Below are 22,500 nucleotides of genomic sequence, written 5' to 3' on the forward strand. Positions count from 1 at the left end.
CTCTCTCTCTCTCTCTCTCTCTCTCTCTCTCTCTCTCTCTCTCTCTCTCTCTCTCTCTCTCTCTCTCTCTCTCTCTCTTTCGAAGTACCTAGTACAGTACCATCATGTCTGCATTAACTATCTTTGTTTTATATATGTCAAAATGGACTCGTACAGCAAAAGGTCAAAGCTATACCTTACAATACCACGTAGATACGAGTGAACTATTCTTTAATAACAAAGCAGAAGCTCTGCTTAGCAGGGATCATATAAAGCCACGTGCCTAGTTGAGGAAGACAGATTCAAACAGTATTTCTGTGACATCAAAAACGAACTAGAAATCTTCAAATAAGATCTATCTGTAAGTGTTCGAATTGCTTAGAGTGGGGTTTTGCTAGACCTATAAATTCCATTAATATGCTAGGGTTTGCTTTTCTCTTGCACCATCACTTGCTGATGTTAAAATGTTATATGCGATATATATTTCAATATTGTTGAGTTTTTCCTCTAACACACTGAAGCTTCTGTGAAAATCAACAGAACAGCGAGTGATACATTCACCTTTAATTCTTGTATCGTGGATCTACGGTTTTGTAGAACTTCCACAAGAATAGTTGCCAATTACACCTACACAGAAGGTTTATTAGCAATGAGACAGTAATTAACTTTAGTTTTTACAAGGCTTTATAACTACTTCTTTCCGTTGAAATTTTGAATTTTATGAAATTTTCCGAGACAATGAAGATACATTGCTTTGAGATAGATTTTAAAAAAATTTCATTTAGTCTTGTTTCATATTTCATAAATCGGCCAAAGGTTAATGGAGTCGTTCATGGCCTAAGATCTATCTGTGGTGGAAATTTCGTCAAAATCCGTCAATTCGTTTTTATGTTATCTTTAAAATGGCGTAAAATGCAAATCTGGATCCAGATCCGGATCATCTCCAAAATTTAAACGGGTTGTCCAATACCCAGGATCTACATGTGGTGAAAATTTCGTCAAAAATCGTCGGGTAGTTTTGACGCTATCTTTAAAATGGCAAAAAATGCAAATCTGGTTCTAGCATCCGGATCCGAATCCGGATGAGCTCCAAAATTTAAAAGAGTCATCCATGTCCTAAGTACTATATTCGGTGAAAATTTCAGCCAAATCCGTCAAGTAGTTCCGACGTAATCCTGTCCATACGCAGATGTCCACAGACAGACAAATAAATAAACCGACTCCATCACAATACATCCTTGGCTGAGGTAATAATAATAACAATAATAATAATAATAATAATAATAATAATAATAATAATGACCCCACATTTTTATTGGCAGTAATTCGATAATTTCAATATCCTTCACTGGTACATAAGTGATTGACTAACATTTCACTGATTTCTGATTATACATGTCATTACCTGGACTTTTCTAAGAGTGCAAATTTTCCAAAGAAAGCAAGCTGTACGTATAATTATGTTTTGATAAATATATGCAATACAATTGTTTGAAACTCGTTATTAAAATAAGACATACTATATTAAAGTAGGAGAAAAAAAAACATTATTAGGTACTTTTGTGAACATAAAAGTACAGAAAAATTACCTGAAGTGCAAAGGAACAAATCTTTCTCCATTTTGTATTTTATGTAATGTAAACTTTCAAAAAAAAAAAAAAAAAAAAAAAAAAAAAAAACAGTCAAAATTCATATCCTATATCAGTATAAATGAAAACAAAATAATGTGTAAAATTATAGAAACGGAGAAAAAATGCTGAAAATGTCGTTTCACAAAGTTTAATGCAACGTTCATCCGAGGTGTCGATAAAACATTATCGAGCATCATCAGCATCCAGTCGATGAAATGTGAAAATATTAAATTATTATTAAGTCTATTCTGTTATCATTGTGAGCGAAATGAAAACATTTTAAAAGTAAATCAATCAAATGTCAGAGAGTCTTCACTCCCAGGTAATGATTGACACTTAAAAATAAAAATAGGATTCCCACAAAATTATTCATTGATAAAAATCTCACGAACCAGTGTTGAATTTATGATATAAATCATTTATTTCTTTATTTCTAATAATCATTTCCAATTGATTGACTTGGACTTGTAATTTTGTGAATATCGAGAAAAAGGCAAGATTTTCTTATCAAGAATATTTCATTATATTGTTGTCCCACCAAAGACACAATTCGCATATAATCGTCATACACACACACACATTATTTTTATATATATATATATATATATATATATATATATATATATATATATATATATATATATACATACATGCATGCATATACATATGTACATACATACATATACACATATACATACATAAATATATATATAATTATATATATCCATACATTATATATACATATATATATATATATATATATATATATATATATATATATATATATATATATATATATATGTATATATATATATATATATATATATATATATATATATATATATATATATATATATATATATATGATTGTGTGTCAATCAAATGAAAATAACACCATGCAAAGAAATTTATCCGTCTGAACTACTAATTTGCTCTACAAAAAATTAAAACCGTTTATAGAAATCCTGTCACTACAATAGTAATGTAATAAGAAAATGTTATATAAAGCGGCTATTAACTCTACAATCTCAGCTTAATGGTCTCCGCTGCTTAGCGTCAATTCGTCTTCTCCTTTGAAGATGCACAAAGCCATACCCCTTTCGGAGGAGATGTGACACAGCTTCAAAGCGAATAGGGTCAACGTAATTATCTTCTCCTGAGACACTTTCCAGAACAGGTGACGCCGAGGACACTCAACTTGTGAGGGACTCTTAGGAACATCCTGATGCAACGCGGAGATCTGGCCACTAGATCTTCCGAAATCGTGGATACATAATTCGAAATATTTCACTTACTTGTTACAATATTATTTGAAATGTACAGTTGGATACAGGAAGTCCTGATACACCTCGCTCTGAAGAAGTACACACATCCAAACTTCTACTGCTAGGCTATAGTCAATTCTTTTTAGTGAGGCAGATTTGCACCGACTCGCAGGGGTGCCCTTTTACCTCGGAAAAGTTTCCTAACAACTTATTGGTCGGAAGTATTTTTGTCCGACCAATCAGCTATTAGAAAACTTTTCCGAGGTAAAAGGGCACCCCTGCGAGTCAGTGCAATTCTGCCTCACTAAAAAGAACTGTGTTTATCCAGCCCACCACCTATTCCTATGCGATATCTTCCGACACTATCTTTTTGGTTACTCGCCGCGAAGTACGGTTGTGACAGGGTGCACTTCTTAGAAGTGTACCGTTAACTCCTGTGTACAAATGTAAGTTTCTTCTATTTATGAACCATAAGTTAACCCTTGCACTTTTTATATGGATACTAATTCAGAAGATTTTCACCACACTGGAAACAAGATTTCTTCTATCTTGAAAGAGAGAGAGAGAGAGAGAGAGAGAGAGAGAGAGAGAGAGAGAGAGAGAGAGAGAGAGAGAGAGAGAGAGAGAGATGCCTTTGTTTATTTTTCCATCCTTAAAATATAAAGTTAATTTTCTTTGGACTCGTTTTTACTCTTCTTGATGAGCGAAAATCTTCAAAAATCTTGTATGATAATTAGGCACTCAGACCATGAAAACGAAATGTCTTTTAGAAATTCTTTTTCTCAACAAAGACGTGAAACTTAGCGCATCCACAGTTTCCTTTACTGCATTAATATGCATACAAATGAAGCTGAAGGCTTGCGATGAAAATAAGCAATCATGAGAAGAAATAATTATGTTTAACACTCAAACGATGAACTTCAGGCTGCAAGTGTATTTTTCATTTACGCTTTCTCAGTTTATTATTATTATTATTATTATTATTATTATTATTATTATTATTATTATTATTATTATTATTATTATTATTAAATTAGAAAAAGACAAGCACTTAGAATAACAAGTACGGTTTCAATTGAAATATATAATATTTAGGGTACCACACAACGTTTCGATATAGAATGCTACGTAGGAAATTTAGTCTTGTTAATTTATGAACTTTTACCTGAATTATGACAGTTCATGTTGGGGAGCCTCGTCATAAAAGCTAAGCGTGTGAAATGCTACGATCACCAATGAAAACTCCAAAGAAAGCAGGAGTTAGCAATGAGTTTATAATAGATATTCTTAATTCGAGATATCTACAAAATTTCCAATTTTAAAGGGCTGCCCTTTACTTTCTACACGATGTCCTGGATATCATTGCCCCGACATAAAGAGTGAAAGGTTAATTTTTAGGATTTTTCTTATGGATATATGAATGTTTGGCCTATGGCCAGGCACTGGGACCTTGGAGTCCATTCGGCACGAAGGTGCACCAAGGAGGAAACCTCGCACACAAACAGTAAAGTAAAAGTTCAAAGAGGCAGGATACCAAGATGGCAGAAAAGGAGAGAGAACATATGTCAATAGGCTAAAAATCGGGCTACAGTGTACCACGTGAGGTGCATTGATGGTTCTATTCACTTATGAGTCATAACGTTGGAAAGATTTACCAAAATCTGAACTGCAGTACAGAAAAGTACATCGACATCTTTTTTTTTCTGTCTCCCTTTTCTTTTTGTTTTTGTACATGGATTAGGATTTTTTGTCCTTTTACTCGCAGGTTTTTGCATCCTCATCCTACTCCCGTTTGTCTTGAATCATACTAACTTCCTTCTTTGAAAGTAGTTTGTCCATTTATTCCTTTCGAGTTATACCCCATCCTTATACATTATAAATTATATCATCTTGATTTCTTCAAACCTGAGTACCGGTCTTAAAGGTCTTGGCTCTAAAGATATACTTAAACACCAAAACAACATCTAAATGTGACTTTAGTTCCATTAGAGGTGTCCCATATAAATTTTCATCCAAATTTCTTTTTCGGGTTTGGGCTAGAACTTGACATTGCCAACAGCCCAATTATCTTTCGCTCTCGTAAAATTATAAAACAAAAAATGCTTCTACACGCAACCCCAGGTCGATTAAGTGAAATTTCGATATGTTCCTCTAGATGTTTTATATAAAATCACAAAAGATAATAAATTATTATTATTATTATTATTATTATTATTATTATTATTATTATTATTATTATTATTATTATTATTATTATTATCATCATCATCTAATCTACAACCCTTGTTGGAAAAGCATGAAGCTATAAGCCTAAGGGCTCCAAAACAGGAAAACTAATTCCAATGAAGTAAGGAAATCAGGAAATAGATATAATAGTGTGCCTGAATGTACTGTCAAGCAAGAGAACTCTAACCCAAGATATTGCAGAGGCTATGGTACTACCAAAGACTAGAGAAAAAAATATCATAAATCGTTAAAAAAAAAATCCAAGTGTTGCCCTTTGGTTCCCGGGGTCATACGAAAGTCACTCTAGTGATGAAATTCTGCAATAATAATAATAATAATAATAATAATAATAATAATAATAATAATAATAATAATAATAATAATAATAATTATTATTATTATTATTATTATTATTTTTATTATTATTATTATTATTATTTCAGCAAAAGCCACATACAGTTACAATAGGGGAACAGTGGTATTACACTTATGACATCAGTAAAAAAAAAAAAGCTACGATATGCAATAACAGCAGTGATTACAGTACATCATTAGCAGATTGACCATAGAATTCCAAGGTCATGAGCTTATGTAGTGTCTTAATGCAATGCATCATGACTGCGAAATCCGGAACATGCCTAGTATGGCTGCAGATTATTTCTGCTTTTCAGAATTGTCTGATTTATGAAAATTCATTGACGTCTGGAGTAAAATGGCAAACAACCAGTGCAAATTTTAACCAGTGCTTCTTTCTGTAAAGAGTTAATGCAGTTATTTATGTTTTATCATTACGAAGAATTTTCCTTCGAGGTTAAGTACAATTACGCTAACATACATCATCTAGTTTCCCTAAGTGGGCAGAGTGAAATACTGTGTACAAAAATAGGAAAAAATAAATCAAATTATCATTCACGAAATCATGCAACTCTAATTACTTCAAGTTACGCCGACGTAAGAGGTACTTAAAAGCTCTTGCTTTGATGAACAATTATTTAAATCATCACAGGTTTTCATCAAAGGTATGAATTAGCAGTGCCTTACTGATTATTCATCTCAGAGACACGTGTAATAAAAAAGAAAAATCCGCACAAATCAGAATTTTTACCCGTGTGCCTTTACCTCATATTTATTTTACCGAGAGAATAATAAAATAAACAATATACCTTAATAAAAATCTAAGGGAAGAAAAAAAAATAAATGTTTCCTAACAAATTTTGTTCATCAGCTTTTCATTTATTTACACCAAGGTGTGCAACACTGTCCATTTGACAGACTGTAGATTTCCTCAGCGAAGTGGAGTGAGGACGTCCACGCAATATGCCCGCGAATGTTCTACGGGGAGTGCAAAATCCCACGTAATCCCTTCCCACCTGTTTCTCTCAAATGCCACGGCCTCTCCCTCACGGCAAGTCACAGAGGTCAGCTTTGACCACGGCATTCCAGCTTCGACGTTCATTCGTTGTTATTTGCAATTGAAAATCCCCGCCAATTCATTCTTTCTCGACTATTCTTTTTACTCTTAATAAATATGGATGGTCTAATCTTTGAAACTTCGTGATTTTATGTATGATGATATTATATCGTTACTGGAATTACCTGCCAAAAATTAACTTTGACCGCAGGCTAGTTGAAACTAACGGAAATAGAGAATTGTTTTACTAATTTAAATACTGCCTGCTTAACATGACTTAGCAGGGTGGTTCTTTTTATTAACAAGTCATACTTCAAATAATAGATGGAGAATACATTTTCTGTCATCGGAAAATTATTTTAATTCTCTGAATAAGCTGATTATGGTATTGTTGCAGACAAATTATAAAACAAATCTGCTTATCTCCCCAAGTCTGGTGGCAAACTCAGGTGTATTTAGAGATATTATGATTGTATATAATAAGATTTTTACAAAAACAAGACCAGAAAATAATTTCAACGTAAAATAGTTCACCTAAAACCAAAAGTTATTTGTTATAGCTTATTTCCGAATTAAAGTTTCGCTAATAATTAAAGTATCATATATTAACCCTTTTTAAACGAAGTTACCCATTTGGGTTTAACAAGGTAAGAGCAAATCAAAAGTCGGTGTTCAATGCAGTATACCTGTTAGACTTTAATTAGTCAACACGCCAGAAACCAAGCAAAACAGCTTTGAGCAAACTTACCAGTATAGTTGCAGCCAAAGAGCTCCAGCCTTAGACACACCACTCGAGGGTGAGTACTGAACGGTTCAACTCTAACTCTGGAGGCCAAGAGAGGTCGAACCAAACTGTTCTTGACTTCGGTGTAGGTGTCGCTGTTGCCAACCAAGAGACTCTGCAAAGAAAAGGATATCAGTCATCGCGAGTTCATTTTTCGTTTTCACTTATGCAGTACACAATGCACATAGGTTTGTTAGAGTATTTTCAAGTACCTTAATGAGATCTTAAATTGTTAGAAGTACTGGACTACCTCAATGGTTTCTTCTGTACACACTTACTGCTATAAATGTCATATCTCCCCGACTGTTCAAGTTGTTGGTTTTTATTTCTAGCTTGATTTGACCGGATTCATCATTTACACACCTTAACAGTTTTATTTCCCAGTTTAATTCATCAATTAGATTTTAGATATACTATGTTAATTGTGATGACTATTTCCTAATATTATTAACGTTAGCTTAAAACAGTTTCTCATTTAATAATAAATGGGCGGAATCCAAATTTGCTAACGACTATTCTATTATTTTCTTGTTTTGGGGAAATATAGTTTAATATAACATATAATTTAAAACTCTTTGCTAACATTATCTTAATCATTCCCTGATAGCAATGAGGTTTGAAAAGCGGTTAAGTAAATAAGGAGAGAGAGAGAGAGAGAGAGAGAGAGAGAGAGAGAGAGAGAGAGAGAGAGAGAGAGAGAGCACCTATTTCCAAAATGGGCAAAACCAGCGAGTGAATTGTGCACCTCCGTTGGAAAGACGTCAATCAACCCTTCCTCCATTCTTCATTTTATCTTTATATTTCCGATTTCCTCTTTCACCATTTGCTGGCCCCTTTCTCGCCTCCTCTTTCCTGACACCGTCCTAATATTGACAAGACAAACATGTTTCCTATGTATATTACTTGCTGGAATAACACTCGCAACTGTTGTTTGATTTCCTGAAGACAAATCCAATATCATTTCTCTTAAAGGTAAACACAGCTCTACGATGTTAAGTTTACAGAACAGGAAAGAAAGGTAAAAATTAGGATTGTTTAAATCTTTCCATTCGCATTGAATAAATATCATTATATTGCCTCTTTTTCTCCCTGTTGACTTATGGACCTCATGTACTGCGGAAGACTGCTAAGCTTATTTATGAATTCGTAATTTTATTTAATGTCTTGTAAATACAAAGAATAATCAAAAGTTTGTGAATTAATACTGCTACTTCCAATTAGGATGATGATGATGATGATGATGATAATGGTGGTGGTGGGGATGATGATGATGATGATGATGAGGTTGACGATGATTATTATTATTATTATTATTATTATTATTATTATTATTATTATTATCGAAAATAATTACTGCTTGAGCAGAATACAATTACCATGGATTTCATATTATTCTGCTTTTCCAACTAGGGTTGTAGCTTTAATAATAATAATAATAATAATGATAATAATAATAATAATAATAATAATAATAATAATTGGCTATCGAATAGTAACCAGAAAGGTTTCACATGTGACCGGGAGGACTTTGTTTTAGTATTATGAGGTGCACAAAGATAATATTAAGCATTTGCATGAGCAACTGTCAAGCTTTTCATTATAGATGAATACAAGCATGCTGATGCTGATATAGAAGAAATGTGTAAACACACACACGCACAAACACTCACACACACACACACACACACACACACACATATATATATATATATATATATATATATATATATATATATATACACACATATATATGTATATGTATACTGTATATACTGTATATATATATATATATATGTATACTGTATATATATATATATATATATATATATATATATATATATATATATATATATATATATACATAAGGAGAGGATGTATTGCGTGTGTGCCTATGTAGTGACACACATACACACACACGCACGCACACACACACACACACACATATATATAAATATATATATACATATATATATATATATATATATATATATATATATATATATATATATATATATATATTTATATATATATATACATAAGGAGAGGATGTATTGCATGTGTGCATATGTAGTGACACACATACACACACACACACACACACACATATATATATATATATATATATATATATATATATATATATATATATATATCATTATCAGCCATAATTAGTCCACTGCAGGACAAATACCTCTGGCATGTCCTTCCACTCCTATCTGTTAATGGTCTTTCTATGCCAGTCTATACGCGCAAATTTTCTTAGCTCGTCAATTCATCGTCTTTTCCTCCTTTCCCGTTTCTTTTGTAATATCTAGGAACCCAGTCTGTTATTCGTTTAAAGTTCATCTATTACCTGTCATTATCAATATATGTAATACCCATGTCCAATTCTTTATATATATATATTTTGTTAGAATATCCTCTACTTTAGTTTGCTGTCGTATCCATGTTGCACTTTTCCTGTCTCGTAGTGTCATTCATTCCCATAATTATATTATCTATATACCTCTTGTGTGAGCCCAAACATCGTAAGAGTAACATTTATTTGTATGTAAAGGTGTAATAAATATTGTTTATTTTCTATAGTGTTAAAGTGTCAACTTTTTGTCATTAATTGTCAAAATTAAATATTTTCATACATTAATTTCTGGTGAAACAGGTGATTTTATTATTCTTGAAGTGTCATTTTGTCATAAGACTAAGCTCTAGTTCAGATTTAAATTTTGAGTGATTTATATTTTTGGTATATCTGTTGAATTGTTGTTATTTTATAGAATATATATATATATATATATATATATATATATATATATATATATATATATATATATATATATATATATATATATATATATATTAATAATTTATAAATATATATATATATATATATATATATATATATATATATATATATATATATATATATATATATATATATATATATCTTAATGTGTGTATTATTTTGATCACCAGTAATCAATTCAGTGACTTGCTCGTACCCTGACTTAGAACCGAAGTAAGAGGTTGATTTAAGGATAGTTACCGTTAAAGATAAAGTAATCATCCAGTTTTGTTTTAATTGTAAAGTAAAGAGACCTTTAAATATTTAGTATTCATATATATTAACGTTTGTGAGTTGCGTATTATTCTCAGAGCTCAGAGGTATTTTCGTGTGTATTTGATTTTGTAATATAAAGCATGTCAGTTTGGAGCTTGGGAGTTTACGTAATTCGCTAGTCGTAATAATATATATAAGTGGGTCGGTATATATAACCATTTTATCTTGCATTTTAAACGAGAGAAAAAAAAAACACCTGAATGTAGCAACAAAATAAAGAGTAAATACAATAGACCCCATCCTCCAGTGAATAAATGAAAATGAAAAGGTTTTTATCCCCTTGTAAGTAACTTATGAGCTTAGAAAGAGCATTTGGAATATGCCTTATACGGTTTTGAAGCATTGTATGAAATGGCAACCAATATGACGTATAAGCTTGATTAATATAGCTTTACAAACATGACTGAAATGTTTTTAATATATATCTAATTTCAAGTTGCTTTTTCACTCAACATCTAACAGGAATGGACTACAATTTGCCTGCACTGTGCCTTTGTACAATAAAACTCTCTCCTATTTCTCTACTGGACATTTATTTTACAATAAACTCCTTTCCTCGTATGAACGACAATTTCTTCAATTGGCGTATCCAATTTTCATGCGACAACTTCGTATTATCTTCGTGCTATAAAACATTCCCATAAACCATACTATGAAAGGTGTAAATATTATAAAGAGAAAATGGGAGAGAAATATATACAAATCCAAAGCAACAATCCATAACTCGACTAGTTTTATAGTGCCATGATAACTTGGTTCATGAAAAAGACAAATGGAGAATAACAAAACATTCCCGCGCGGTGTTGAATAAAACGCGCCAATAATAAAGTCCGGTATTCCCTGGCGGTCGTGGCTCGTGTCGGCATATTTCGATACTCCCATTTTCACTTTCCTTCTTTTTTTCCTTCCAAAGCCGGTGTTTAAAATCGGATTTTAGATACACGTAAAAGGGGATAGAATAGCTTTTAGAAAAAGCTCTATCAAAGGTAAGGAAATCGGTTTACGTTCGAAGTTGCGAAAAGGACAGCCGTGTTCGCAGATGAATTCAGTGCATGTTTAACTTGCGATAAGCTTTAAAAACATATATGTAAAAAGGGTACATCTAGTTGCACAAAAAAGTATATTCCTAATACAAAAAAAGTTCCAATATTAAGCTGGTAAATACTACAATCATAAAAATGGTCAAGAAAATTGAAGTAAAAAAGAACTTTACATAAAACAGGTACGAGCATGCCTTGTTTAGTTACATTCTCCCAACAATAAGGACGAAGGGTTAAATAAACACTAAAGCAGTTTAGGTATTCTTAAAATTTCGCGAATACCGGTATGCGCATGTCTTCTCCACGTCTCGGGTATGTAAACTTTTAAGTGTCTCCATCGTGTTTGGGACTAATATTCATAAACGCTAAATATAATATGCATTCCATTTCACTTGCTTTAAAGTCCCTGTTTTCTAAGCATTAACATCAGCCACAGCTTTCAGCCAGGGGGAACAAAGTGGCCGTGTTTGTGCACAGATGCCGAGAAATTGGAGAGAAGTGAGTGAATGCGAATATTTCTGTCACTGTTACTGGACTTTGAAATAAAACTAACTACAATAAAGGTTAAATAAAGCCAACTATGATCAATACAAATAATAGGCCTCAATCAAAAAAAGGTGAAATGAAGCGAGTTATAAGTGTAATGAAAGAAAGAAACTTCAAGAGGTATGCTGCGCCATTGTTTCATCAAGATTGTCTAAATCAAGGTCTATAGAATATATATATTCCATAGACCGTGATCTAAAAATTGGATCGGGTATATGAATTCGAGCTAAATACCCCGGCGCTGGGGCTTGTGAGGCCATTCAGCTCCCGAGTGCATCTAAATATATAGCTACAGTACAAGGTAAATGAGAGAAGAGATTGGACAGCAAGATGAAAGAAAGGAAGCATGGACGGAGGTAAAGTAAATGGCTAAAGAGTGAGTGTCACTAAGGCAGAACGAAGGCTTCAAGGGCCCTTAGATAATGCCGACGGCACACTGCGTAAGGTACAATGAAGGCGCCAAGTACTATATATGTTTATATAGACCTTGGAAGGCACTAACTCACTCACCCCAACTCTATCCGCACGCAACGTCTTAATATTGAATTAAAGGCAATGGCATCATGTCTATGACTGTAAACAATAGCAACCTCGTAATAATATAAATTAGATTTTAATTATTATTATTATTATTATTATTATTATTATTATTATTATCATTATTATTATTATTAGCCAAGCTACAACCCTAATTGGAAAAGTAAGATGCTATAAGTCAAAGGGCTCCAACAGGAAAAAATAGCCCAGTGAGGAGAGGAAACAAGGAAATAAATAAACAATATAAGAAGTAATGAAATATTTAATTAAAATATCTAAAAAACATTAACAATATTAAAACAGATAATTCATATATAGACTATAAAAAGACTTATGTCAGCCTGTTTAACATAAAAACATTTGCTGCAAGTTTTAACTTTTGAAGTTCTACTAATTCAACTACCCGATTAGGAAGATCATTACAGTTTCGGATTTAACGACCCTTCGATATCACGTGGATTAAGAATACTGCTACACGAATTACATCGATGTCATAATATTTCGATTTTAGTAAATCATAAAAAGTTCCTTTGTTATTAGATCAAACTTCACACATTACATCATAAGAGGCACCGGTTTTGTAAATTCTACTTATTCATAGCATCAGACATTAAAAAATATGAAAAAAAGAAATCCGAGTAATTAAATCAAGAAACTTTCCGTGATGCTTTTCTGATACAAAAACAGACTTCACAGATCACTAACCATAACGTCTTCTCCCTCACCATCTGATGATAGGACCTGACTATTTTTGCTTACAGTGACATTCTATTTTTTTTCTGGCCATAAAGATGTAACCTCTCTCTCTCTCTCTCTCTCTCTCTCTCCTCTCTCTCTCTCTCTCTCTCTCTCTCTCTCTCTCTCTCTCTCTCTCCTGGGTCCTACTGTGAAAATTGGTTCCATTCATCCAAATGAGGTAACCCAAAAAACCTCCCCTCCAAATGATTGTAATAACGACGAACTTGACTATGATGAAGAGCCTGCATTAGCCTCTGTGCGCCGGTTACCATTAAGGTTCGATTCTTTTCGATACAGTGGCAGACTAAGAACCTCCTTGTGGCAGACATCTAAAGGAAAGTTCTATTCATAATAAAGTTTGACAGTTCAAATGAATGAAGAAAATTAATCAAAAACGATGCGAAACTTTATAGCATGGCTGGTGAAGAGCTTTACCCAAATTCAAGCCTTTTCACAGAGAAATAAAATGTTTCTTTCGTTTACTCTCAATCTGGTGGCGACATGTGGAGATAAACTATAATAAAGCAATCAATGTGGGAAGTAAAGTTATATTATCATTCTGACGCAAGTAGGCGTCCAGAAAGTAATAACGAAAACCCGATTTCTGCGATACACATTTTCAAAGTAATGTTTCGAGTAACCAAAGTCTCAATAGCTTCATCTTCATGATTTTTTCCAGAAATGGAAGCACCAGGAGTAATCACAATCTTCATATCTCTATAGCTGTGAATCTATACGCTATCCATCTTTATTCGTTTATCTAACTACCTACTTACTGACCTATTCGTGTATCTACTTACATACAATCATTTATATGCCCACTTACACTTATTTGTGCATCTATCCAAATAAAAAAAAATATCTGTTTACACGTATACTAACAAGGGGTAAGTAGACGAGAAGAAAAATCACGAAGAAACGAAGCGTGATAGCAACAGCCCGCAGAGAAATATATATACCAAAGAAATCTTTAATCAAAGGGATGGAAAATCGACGCAGCACATTCACTACGTAGTCTATAATAAGGATAAGCTTCAGTAAACCAGATATTTTTCTGATCACGAAAGAAATATCAGTTTCTTTTTTAACACATGGGAGATGTTGCTTCCATGTAATCAGAAAATGCCCTCTAGGCTCTATTATTATTATTATTATTATTATTATTATTATTAGTAGTAGTAGTAGTAGTAGTAGTAGTAGTAGTAGTAGTAGTAGTAGTAGTAATAGTAGTAGTATTAATAGTATATAAATATATATATATATATATATATATATTTTATATATATATATATTTATATATATATATGTGTGTGTGTGTGTGTGTGTGTGTGTGTGTGTGTGTGTCTGTGTCTGTGTATCTGCGTGTGTTACTGCTACAAAAGAAAAAGTGAAACGACTTAATTGTGTTTAGAACATTTTATCTTGTAAAGGACCTCCTCGGACTCTAAATGAGAAAGTAGATCTTGGCTTATATTTAAATCATTACCTTGGATAAAGGTAATCAGAAAGAATTTAACAATATCTCTATGGATAAAGTCATTAATACGGATTACTGTTACGACTTACAACCAACCAATTCTGTAACTTAAAGTAAAGTAATGGACAGTCGAAGCATGATCAACGAACCCATCAGAGACATCCATCTTATAAAGATATGACTATGGAGGTTTGGCTGACATTAACCTAATCACATTCTGAGCATGGAATATTGAACATCACATTACTGTCATTTCGAGAGCCAATCTTTAAAAGGGTGATTTTAAATGCGAACATATATTTAAACACACCCTTGTATTTAGGTTTTTTTTTTTCAAAAGGGGTACGACATCTTTAAAAAAAAAAATAAATAAATAAATAAATAGAATAAAAAATAAAAATAAAAATGAAAAAAAAACCCTCATGAAATGGTAGGCACAATATATTTTTCGTTACTTCCCTTTCATCTATTGGCCGTAATAAAGTTGTTTCTTAGCTTTAATCATACAGTTTTCTAAAAGGAATAAAAAAAGAAAACACTTACTATACGGAGATTTATACTTTCAAAATGGGCTAAATATAAATGTACATATGATAAGTTATTTGTTGGCTCCTTGAATATTGAAAAATTAAATTCTTTGGCTTCTTTAACAACCAAAACGTCTAGGAACAGAATACTTGTTATTTCCTTTCGCTTTATAGCAAATTTTAAGGATAGAAGTAATGAACTAATAATCGCAACAAAACCTTGATGGTTAAACTATTCTTTTATAATACCCGGAACATCACCAACATACCGGTAACAAAGAATCTGAGAGGACCAAACTGAAGGTATAAATCCATTCTAAAACTATATAACCATATATGCACATACTATATATATATATATATATATATATATATATATATATATATATATATATATATATATATATGTATATATATAAATATATATATATATACATATATATAGAGATAGATATATATATATATATATATATATATATATATATATATATATATATATATATATATATCATAATAATAATAATAATAATAATAATAATAATAATAATAATAATAATAATAATAATAATTCAATAAAATAAAATCTACAATTTTTGACAAACATCGCGACCAGAGAGAAAGAGAAAGAAGAAGACTATTTTTCCCAAAATTAGCTCTCTTATTACATGAGGGTAGTCATCAAAAAGACATAAAACCTAACTTATTAAAGAATGTTATCAAGCCATTAATGTTATACTATCAAGGCTCGCCATTTTATGAGTGAAGAAGCTCAGGATACCTTTATATATAATTTTTCTCTCGGCAAAATGTACTTGACATTAAAAAAAATGCGGCTAATATAAAACAATACCTCAAACATACTCATAACCTTAGATTGAAATTAAAGACGAATAATCACAATCAAAATGTTCCACTTATCGCAAAGCAATTTTTTTTTTTTTTTTTTTTATTTGCGCCATTTTCCTGGTAAGAAATAAAGACAGTTGTAATTGCCACATTTTATATCTAACTGCAGAGTCAAGTACAAGTAACCTCAGCATGTAACCTGTACATCAGTAGACACATTTACACAGGAGGCTTATCAACACTGCGTAGAAGACCTACACACACGCATACTGCGCCATTCAACTAAACATGCACGTGTCCGTGTTTATGTGTGTATGTGTATGTGTGTGATTCTTAACCTATTCTGGCCCCGAGAAAGACGAAGGTAAAAAGGTGAAGAGAGCTCAAGGGTATTGAGCCAAACATAAAATAAAACACAATTCCCCATCCTTTGAATGCCAGATCAACTAAATCTCGGCGTTTAAGCTTAAATAATCCATCTTTATCACTTGGATTCGCCTTCATTAAGCCCTTTTCCTTTTCCAGGAAATCGAACAGTACATCTATACAAAGCAAACAAAGAAGTCTGGGAACTATCCAGCGAAAAGAGAGAAAAAAAGTAAATCCCGTATTTGTTCTAGACCGTTGGTTGATCTGAGGAAAGATGTTTCATTTTGATGGTAAACAACGAGTATTTGCACTTGGCCCAGGACAGATTCCTATCAACCGTTAAGAATAGAGCCTGAGTGATTTCCAGGTACAGTGATTGCGTCTCTTAATTTTTTGTGAAATTTAATTTCGTATTGTAATATAAACAGATTTTTCTAGACTTCAATGGCTTTGTATGTATGATTCCTATAGAGTTTTTACTTTCTTATTTTTTTCGCTGTCTTTGCAAATAAATTTGTATTATCAAAGTGAGTTAATTTATATATATTGAAATAAATCATGAATATTTTATGATAAAGACGCTATATATAACAAACTGATCAACAAAATATCTGAAATTAATGTTTTCATGCTGTTTATACGGTATGTAACCTTTTTCAAAAAATAAAAATAGTTTACCTTGATGCAGTTTTGTATAGTCTTTTGTTAATGCAATAACGATGATGTCCTTGACAACCATTTAAAACAACCCTGAAATTTCTATACGCACTAAATACATCAGATTGTAAGTTAATAGAAAAAATAAATCAGGATGTTATCCGAAAACAGAAATCCTTTAGAAGAACTTGTCCAGTAAAAAATATAACGATGTAATTTTGCTTTCCTCCATAATAAAATTAACAAAGAAAGAGAACGAGAAATATTAAACAGTTAGAGAAACAACTTTACAATGTAAAATATACTTCCTCTAATGGTAATTACTGAGGAGAGAGAGAGAGAGAGAGAGAGAGAGAGAGAGAGAGAGAGAGAGAGAGAATCTTAAACACAGACCCGTTAGAACGGTTAGAAATTTTAGCAATTACATAGTTTTGTGGGGCCAGTCACATGAATTAAATAAAAAGAAAATGAAAAATATAAGGATATATCTCTGGCATGCTATTTCAAATACAACTGTCAGTATTCGTTTCAGATAAAAGAGTAAATTAGGTGAGGAAGATGACCCAAAATTTGTAAGGGAAAAAACTACTGTTTACAGCATTGAAACTGTAACAAACCTTAGCGTCATTCACAATGGCAATTTGTCATTATGAGGCTCGACATCTATATATTAAGAAAACAACAGTTTTGATATTCTCTTGAATGATTGCATCATTTCCCTAATACTTTGCAAGCACTTTCAAGATCTGTGTGAGCAGAGGAATTATTCCTTTAGGGTTCGTCCTTTCACTGATGTCGGATGGGGGCTGTGAATAGCCAATGCCATCAATCCCGTTCATGAGAGAGGATGGCTCATGTAGGATTTCCTAACCCTCTCCTTCCCCTTTATCCTAATGACAATAAGTCTTCCACATACCAGGTGCAGAATGCGCAGGAGGGAGTGGATCTTATTTCTCCCTTCCTGGACAGCACCAATAGCTCTCCTTTTATTCCATCCTATCTGTCTCCCTCCTCATTTCTTTGTTTAGTAAAATCAAGCTACTCTGTTAGGTCTTACCTCATTTTCTTCCTATTTCATAACATCGTTTAATGCATTCACATTACCTTTGGTTTTTATTTACTACAATGTTATTTTCATCTTGTTAAGATTTATCTTTTAATTTTTCAGCATATTCTCAGGATATGATAGCGATTACCTTGCAGCTCCTTCAATCTCTCTTCTTTTCATTCCTCTAATTACAAATACAGTATTCCTATACCAATCCAAATTCCCCAAGCTCCCTCCATGACGATAATCTCAGACACCATGTCAATTAGCTCGCGTTCTTCCTCTCCTGCTCCTCCTCCTGTTCCTCCTCCTTCCATTACTACCTCTCCAGGACAAGATGTCCCTCAATACCGAATATCACCTTACACCAGATATAGTCGAACCCTCTCCGATAGCTCTCGAAGATCCTTAAAAGGATTCCCTTTAACACACAATACCACATTTGCGTCAGCTGACAGGTGACGACGCCCTCCTTCCACAATACCCATACGCCTCAATATCAGACACCCACACTTGCCCCCCCCCCCCCCCCATCATCCCTAACCCTGCCGAACTTACGATAGTACCTTTCACATTCAATTAAAGACGAAGGTTAGCATCTGCTAACATGCAAGACAATGGCGGTTCACAGGTATCTCCTTGTGGACCTTCACATTGATTTCTCGCTATATATATATATATATATATATATATTTATATATATATATATATATATATATGTATATATATATATATATATATAGTCTATAACATTCATAAATTGATTTTTTACATAAAGTAAAATTCATTCACAGGGCCTATTTTGACGTTTTATTCTTTACATATATTATATTGCTTGAAGGGACGATAACATTCCAGCAAACAAGTAAAATTAATGAAATTTATGCAAATCCGTTAAAACTAAAGATGTGAACATTATAAGAGATTATGAAAAAATAGATTGCCGCAAACAATAAAATTGTAATGAACTTGAAAGGAACGGAAGAACGTTGCAAATTTGAACTTAAAGATTCATTCGTTAAAGAAATGTATCCCTCCAAAAGTCTCCTACCAAAGTCTTTTTTCAACTGATGTCTGCAGTCACTTCCCCTTCCATGAATTGTGGATCTATTACACGCTGCGGTAATCTAAGTCAGCAACCCGTCACTGGAAAGCCTAAGTTCTCACCACATTCTACTGCAGCTTAAAACAAACATCTTCCAACGTGGTGCAGCCGCAATATCAATGGCCGTCTAAGGGTGTGCGTTTGCTCGTTTCATGAATTGTTTATATGATCGCCCATGGCGCTTCCCTTGGTGGGCCAATGAGGGAAGAGCTTCAAAAGCTGTTGATTAACGATTGTTCAGTTTTGTCCTTTTGATTCTGTCAATGTGGTGGTGTTGTGATTCCTAGGAACTAGTTTCTATGGAATCCCACCGAAAGACCTCAAAGCTTAATTAAATTTTCACTTAATTTGCTGCGTTCATAAATAAACCAATGAAAACTTGAACATAAGGAATTTCCTACAACCCCCCTCTCTCTCTCTCTCTCTCTCTCTCCTCTCTCTCTCTCTCTCTCTCTCTCTTCAAGGAAAAAGCAAATCTTGCTGCACCCATCCTATTCCTGCGAATCATCTACCGCCATTATCTACCGGAATTTTATTGGCATGGGCCCCTTCCTCATCAATCACTCAGATGCCAATATTATTATTATACAAAGGGAAGCTTGGAAAGGGGGGGTGAGGGGGAGGGTTTGAAGATTAGGGGTAAGGGGGAAAGGGACACAGAATGAAAAGGAGGGGTGGCGTCTTCCAGAGATTAAGGTTTATATAATTCTGGAAGATAAAGGGGAAGAGGAGACGAGAAGGGGAATGCCGGTGTTAGGAAAAAAAGAGAGAAATGAATGGGAAATTCAGAGATGATGGAAGGTGGTTGGAAAAGGAACACAACAAAATATGAGAGAGAGAGAGAGAGAGAGAGAGAGAGAGAGAGAGAGAGAACAACATGTTAGGGAGTTCTGAAAGTCACTGTATTAAGTTACATTTAAGGAAAACGACATTATTCTGAATTGAAATGTGTTGAACTGATTCCACCATTCCCTTCTAACTTTGCAAACATTTACAAAAGTTCCTTTAGTTTCTGTCTCCCAGAAAGTGGAATTATGGGAGTTCACAAATAACTATCATGTGGAATTTAGCAAATACGCGAATGCAGTCAAAACCAGTAGGAATCCTAAAATCAAACAAAAAATGATGGAAGGTACTTATTCCTAAACATCGCCTCATGGACGAGGGTCAGCTTTAATAGATAACCAAAAGATGGGAATAAAAGGGAGGGGCAAAGGTTCCAGAGCTTACGTGTGAACGAATAGTGGTTGAGGGTAGGTAGGTAAATGTTTTAATTTGTAGCCTTGGCAACATTTCTGAGCATGTTTTCTTTATCACTGCTAACAATGTCTAATTTTATTAAGATTAAAATCCTTACTAAAAAAAGTCAGACGGCGTCGTCGGAAAAAATTAAAGTAAAATATTTGAAAAACCCGAACCATGAGCCTTATATCAACCAAGTGACAGGAAATTTGAACACATAGAATGGCAAAAAAAATTTTGCTTTATATCGAGAGCATAACAATAATTTGAGTATGAAATAAAAAGATATACAGTAGGACGAATTATCCATTAATGCTGGAATATGTTACAATATATGACTCCAAAAACAAGGGTACGGTTTAAAGTTTCCCGTTTTGTGTAAGAATTTCAAAATAATGACAAGCAGCAGGGAGTTATAATTAAGAAATATTTTTACTCAATCCGTTTCGAACTTCTTCAAAGAACATGATTACTCATCCTATTGTAAATCCCACAATGTTTGCAAAGGATATTAATTACCTTAGATCACCTATAAAAAGACGTCACTGCAGGCAACGACGAGCATCATTTTAGATCAAATTTCTTTAAGAACCTATTCTTATATCTCAAGGTTTTATTACTAGAAGTTCAAAATAATCTCTGCTGCACACGTATATATTTTGATGGTATAAATTACAAACAGATCAACATGGCAATATAAAGCCTTTTTGGGGCCCTTTTCAGCTAATAACTATATGTCATCTGGAAGAAATTTGTTTAAGGAAACGTTTACCGGAATTTCGTCTGGTATAAAATAAAGGCTTTATGCACGATACTTTCGCCTTTTTCTTTTTAAACAAAGGAATCATTCGATAACGACATCGTATTTTAAGGAAATATTTTCATGACTATTTTTTTTCCAGTTTTGTGTGAAAAAAAAAAAAATAATTGGAAAAATATATCAGTCATCCAACAGCTTATGTTCCTAGTGCACTTGGACTTCATTCTTTATCTCCGTTGCTTTATATGAATAATGCAACGTATTCGACTTTAAGGCTAGATCGCCAATAACTTTCTTTGCTATCAACCAAATACGAATATTTTTCTATTTTTCCTGTTTTTAAGCCAAAATGCAAAATAATTTACCTATGAGAACCATTGAATTAGTTCTTAAAGCTATGAAATCTTCCTTGAATGTGGAAATACTTCTGATTTGGCTATACGTCTATACCAAATTTTCTGGAAATTACCCGCTTTAAGTGAGAGAAATAATTAAACAACTGAAAATAGGTTTAATTAAACAACTGAAAATAGATTTTCAAAACTCCTTGAAAATAATAACAATTATAATATCTGGTGACCATTATTTGGAGCTCTAAAACGATCGGCAATTTTTTTTACGGTTAAAAATACTATCATGAGTTCATTTAAGGGTTATAGATACTCTTGGCCAAACCACCTAATGGGTGCTGAATGCACCATTTGAATCCAGATTGTTATGAAAAATAAAGATTCCACTACACGATCATTTCGAGACCATAAAACAAACCAAGAATGGAATGATTTTTACAATCCTCATATTTTCAAGTAGTAAATAAATCCATCATAGAAAAGTGAATATCCTATGCCTCATCTTAAAGCAATAATATTTTTGTTTTTAAATTCCTTGATCACTCGTGTCCAATATTTTTATGGCTTAGGTTGGTTTTAATTATAAATTTTACTTAAAACTTATGACTTAATCTGGATAGATTTTGTATTATCCCTAATATGGAATTCTAATATTTTCTTCCATTGTTGATAAAATTTGACCTAAAACGTTGAAAAGTGAATTAAAGGAACTAGACATCATCACAATTTTTTTGTTTTCGGTTGGTGAGTGGTATAACACTAGGTTTACGTTTTGGTACATCCGTTTTTCATGCCAGGATTACTACCTTCCAATTCACTTCGCTGTAAATGAGTTGAATGGGAT

General features: G+C 32.8%; 1 protein-coding gene across 1 annotated transcript in view; it reads right to left on the reverse strand.

Annotated features, from left to right (window-relative positions):
* Nucleotides 1-22,500, reverse strand: part of LOC137650115 (discoidin domain-containing receptor tyrosine kinase B-like) — a 436,271-nt gene that overhangs the window by 175,454 nt on the left and 238,317 nt on the right. The window contains 1 exon segment of the mRNA XM_068383246.1: nt 7,261-7,411. Within this exon segment, the coding sequence (XP_068239347.1) occupies nt 7,261-7,411 (151 nt within the window).

This window comes from Palaemon carinicauda, chromosome 11 (genome assembly GCF_036898095.1).
Source record: "Palaemon carinicauda isolate YSFRI2023 chromosome 11, ASM3689809v2, whole genome shotgun sequence".
In the NCBI taxonomy this organism is placed as follows: Eukaryota; Metazoa; Arthropoda; class Malacostraca; order Decapoda; family Palaemonidae; genus Palaemon; species Palaemon carinicauda.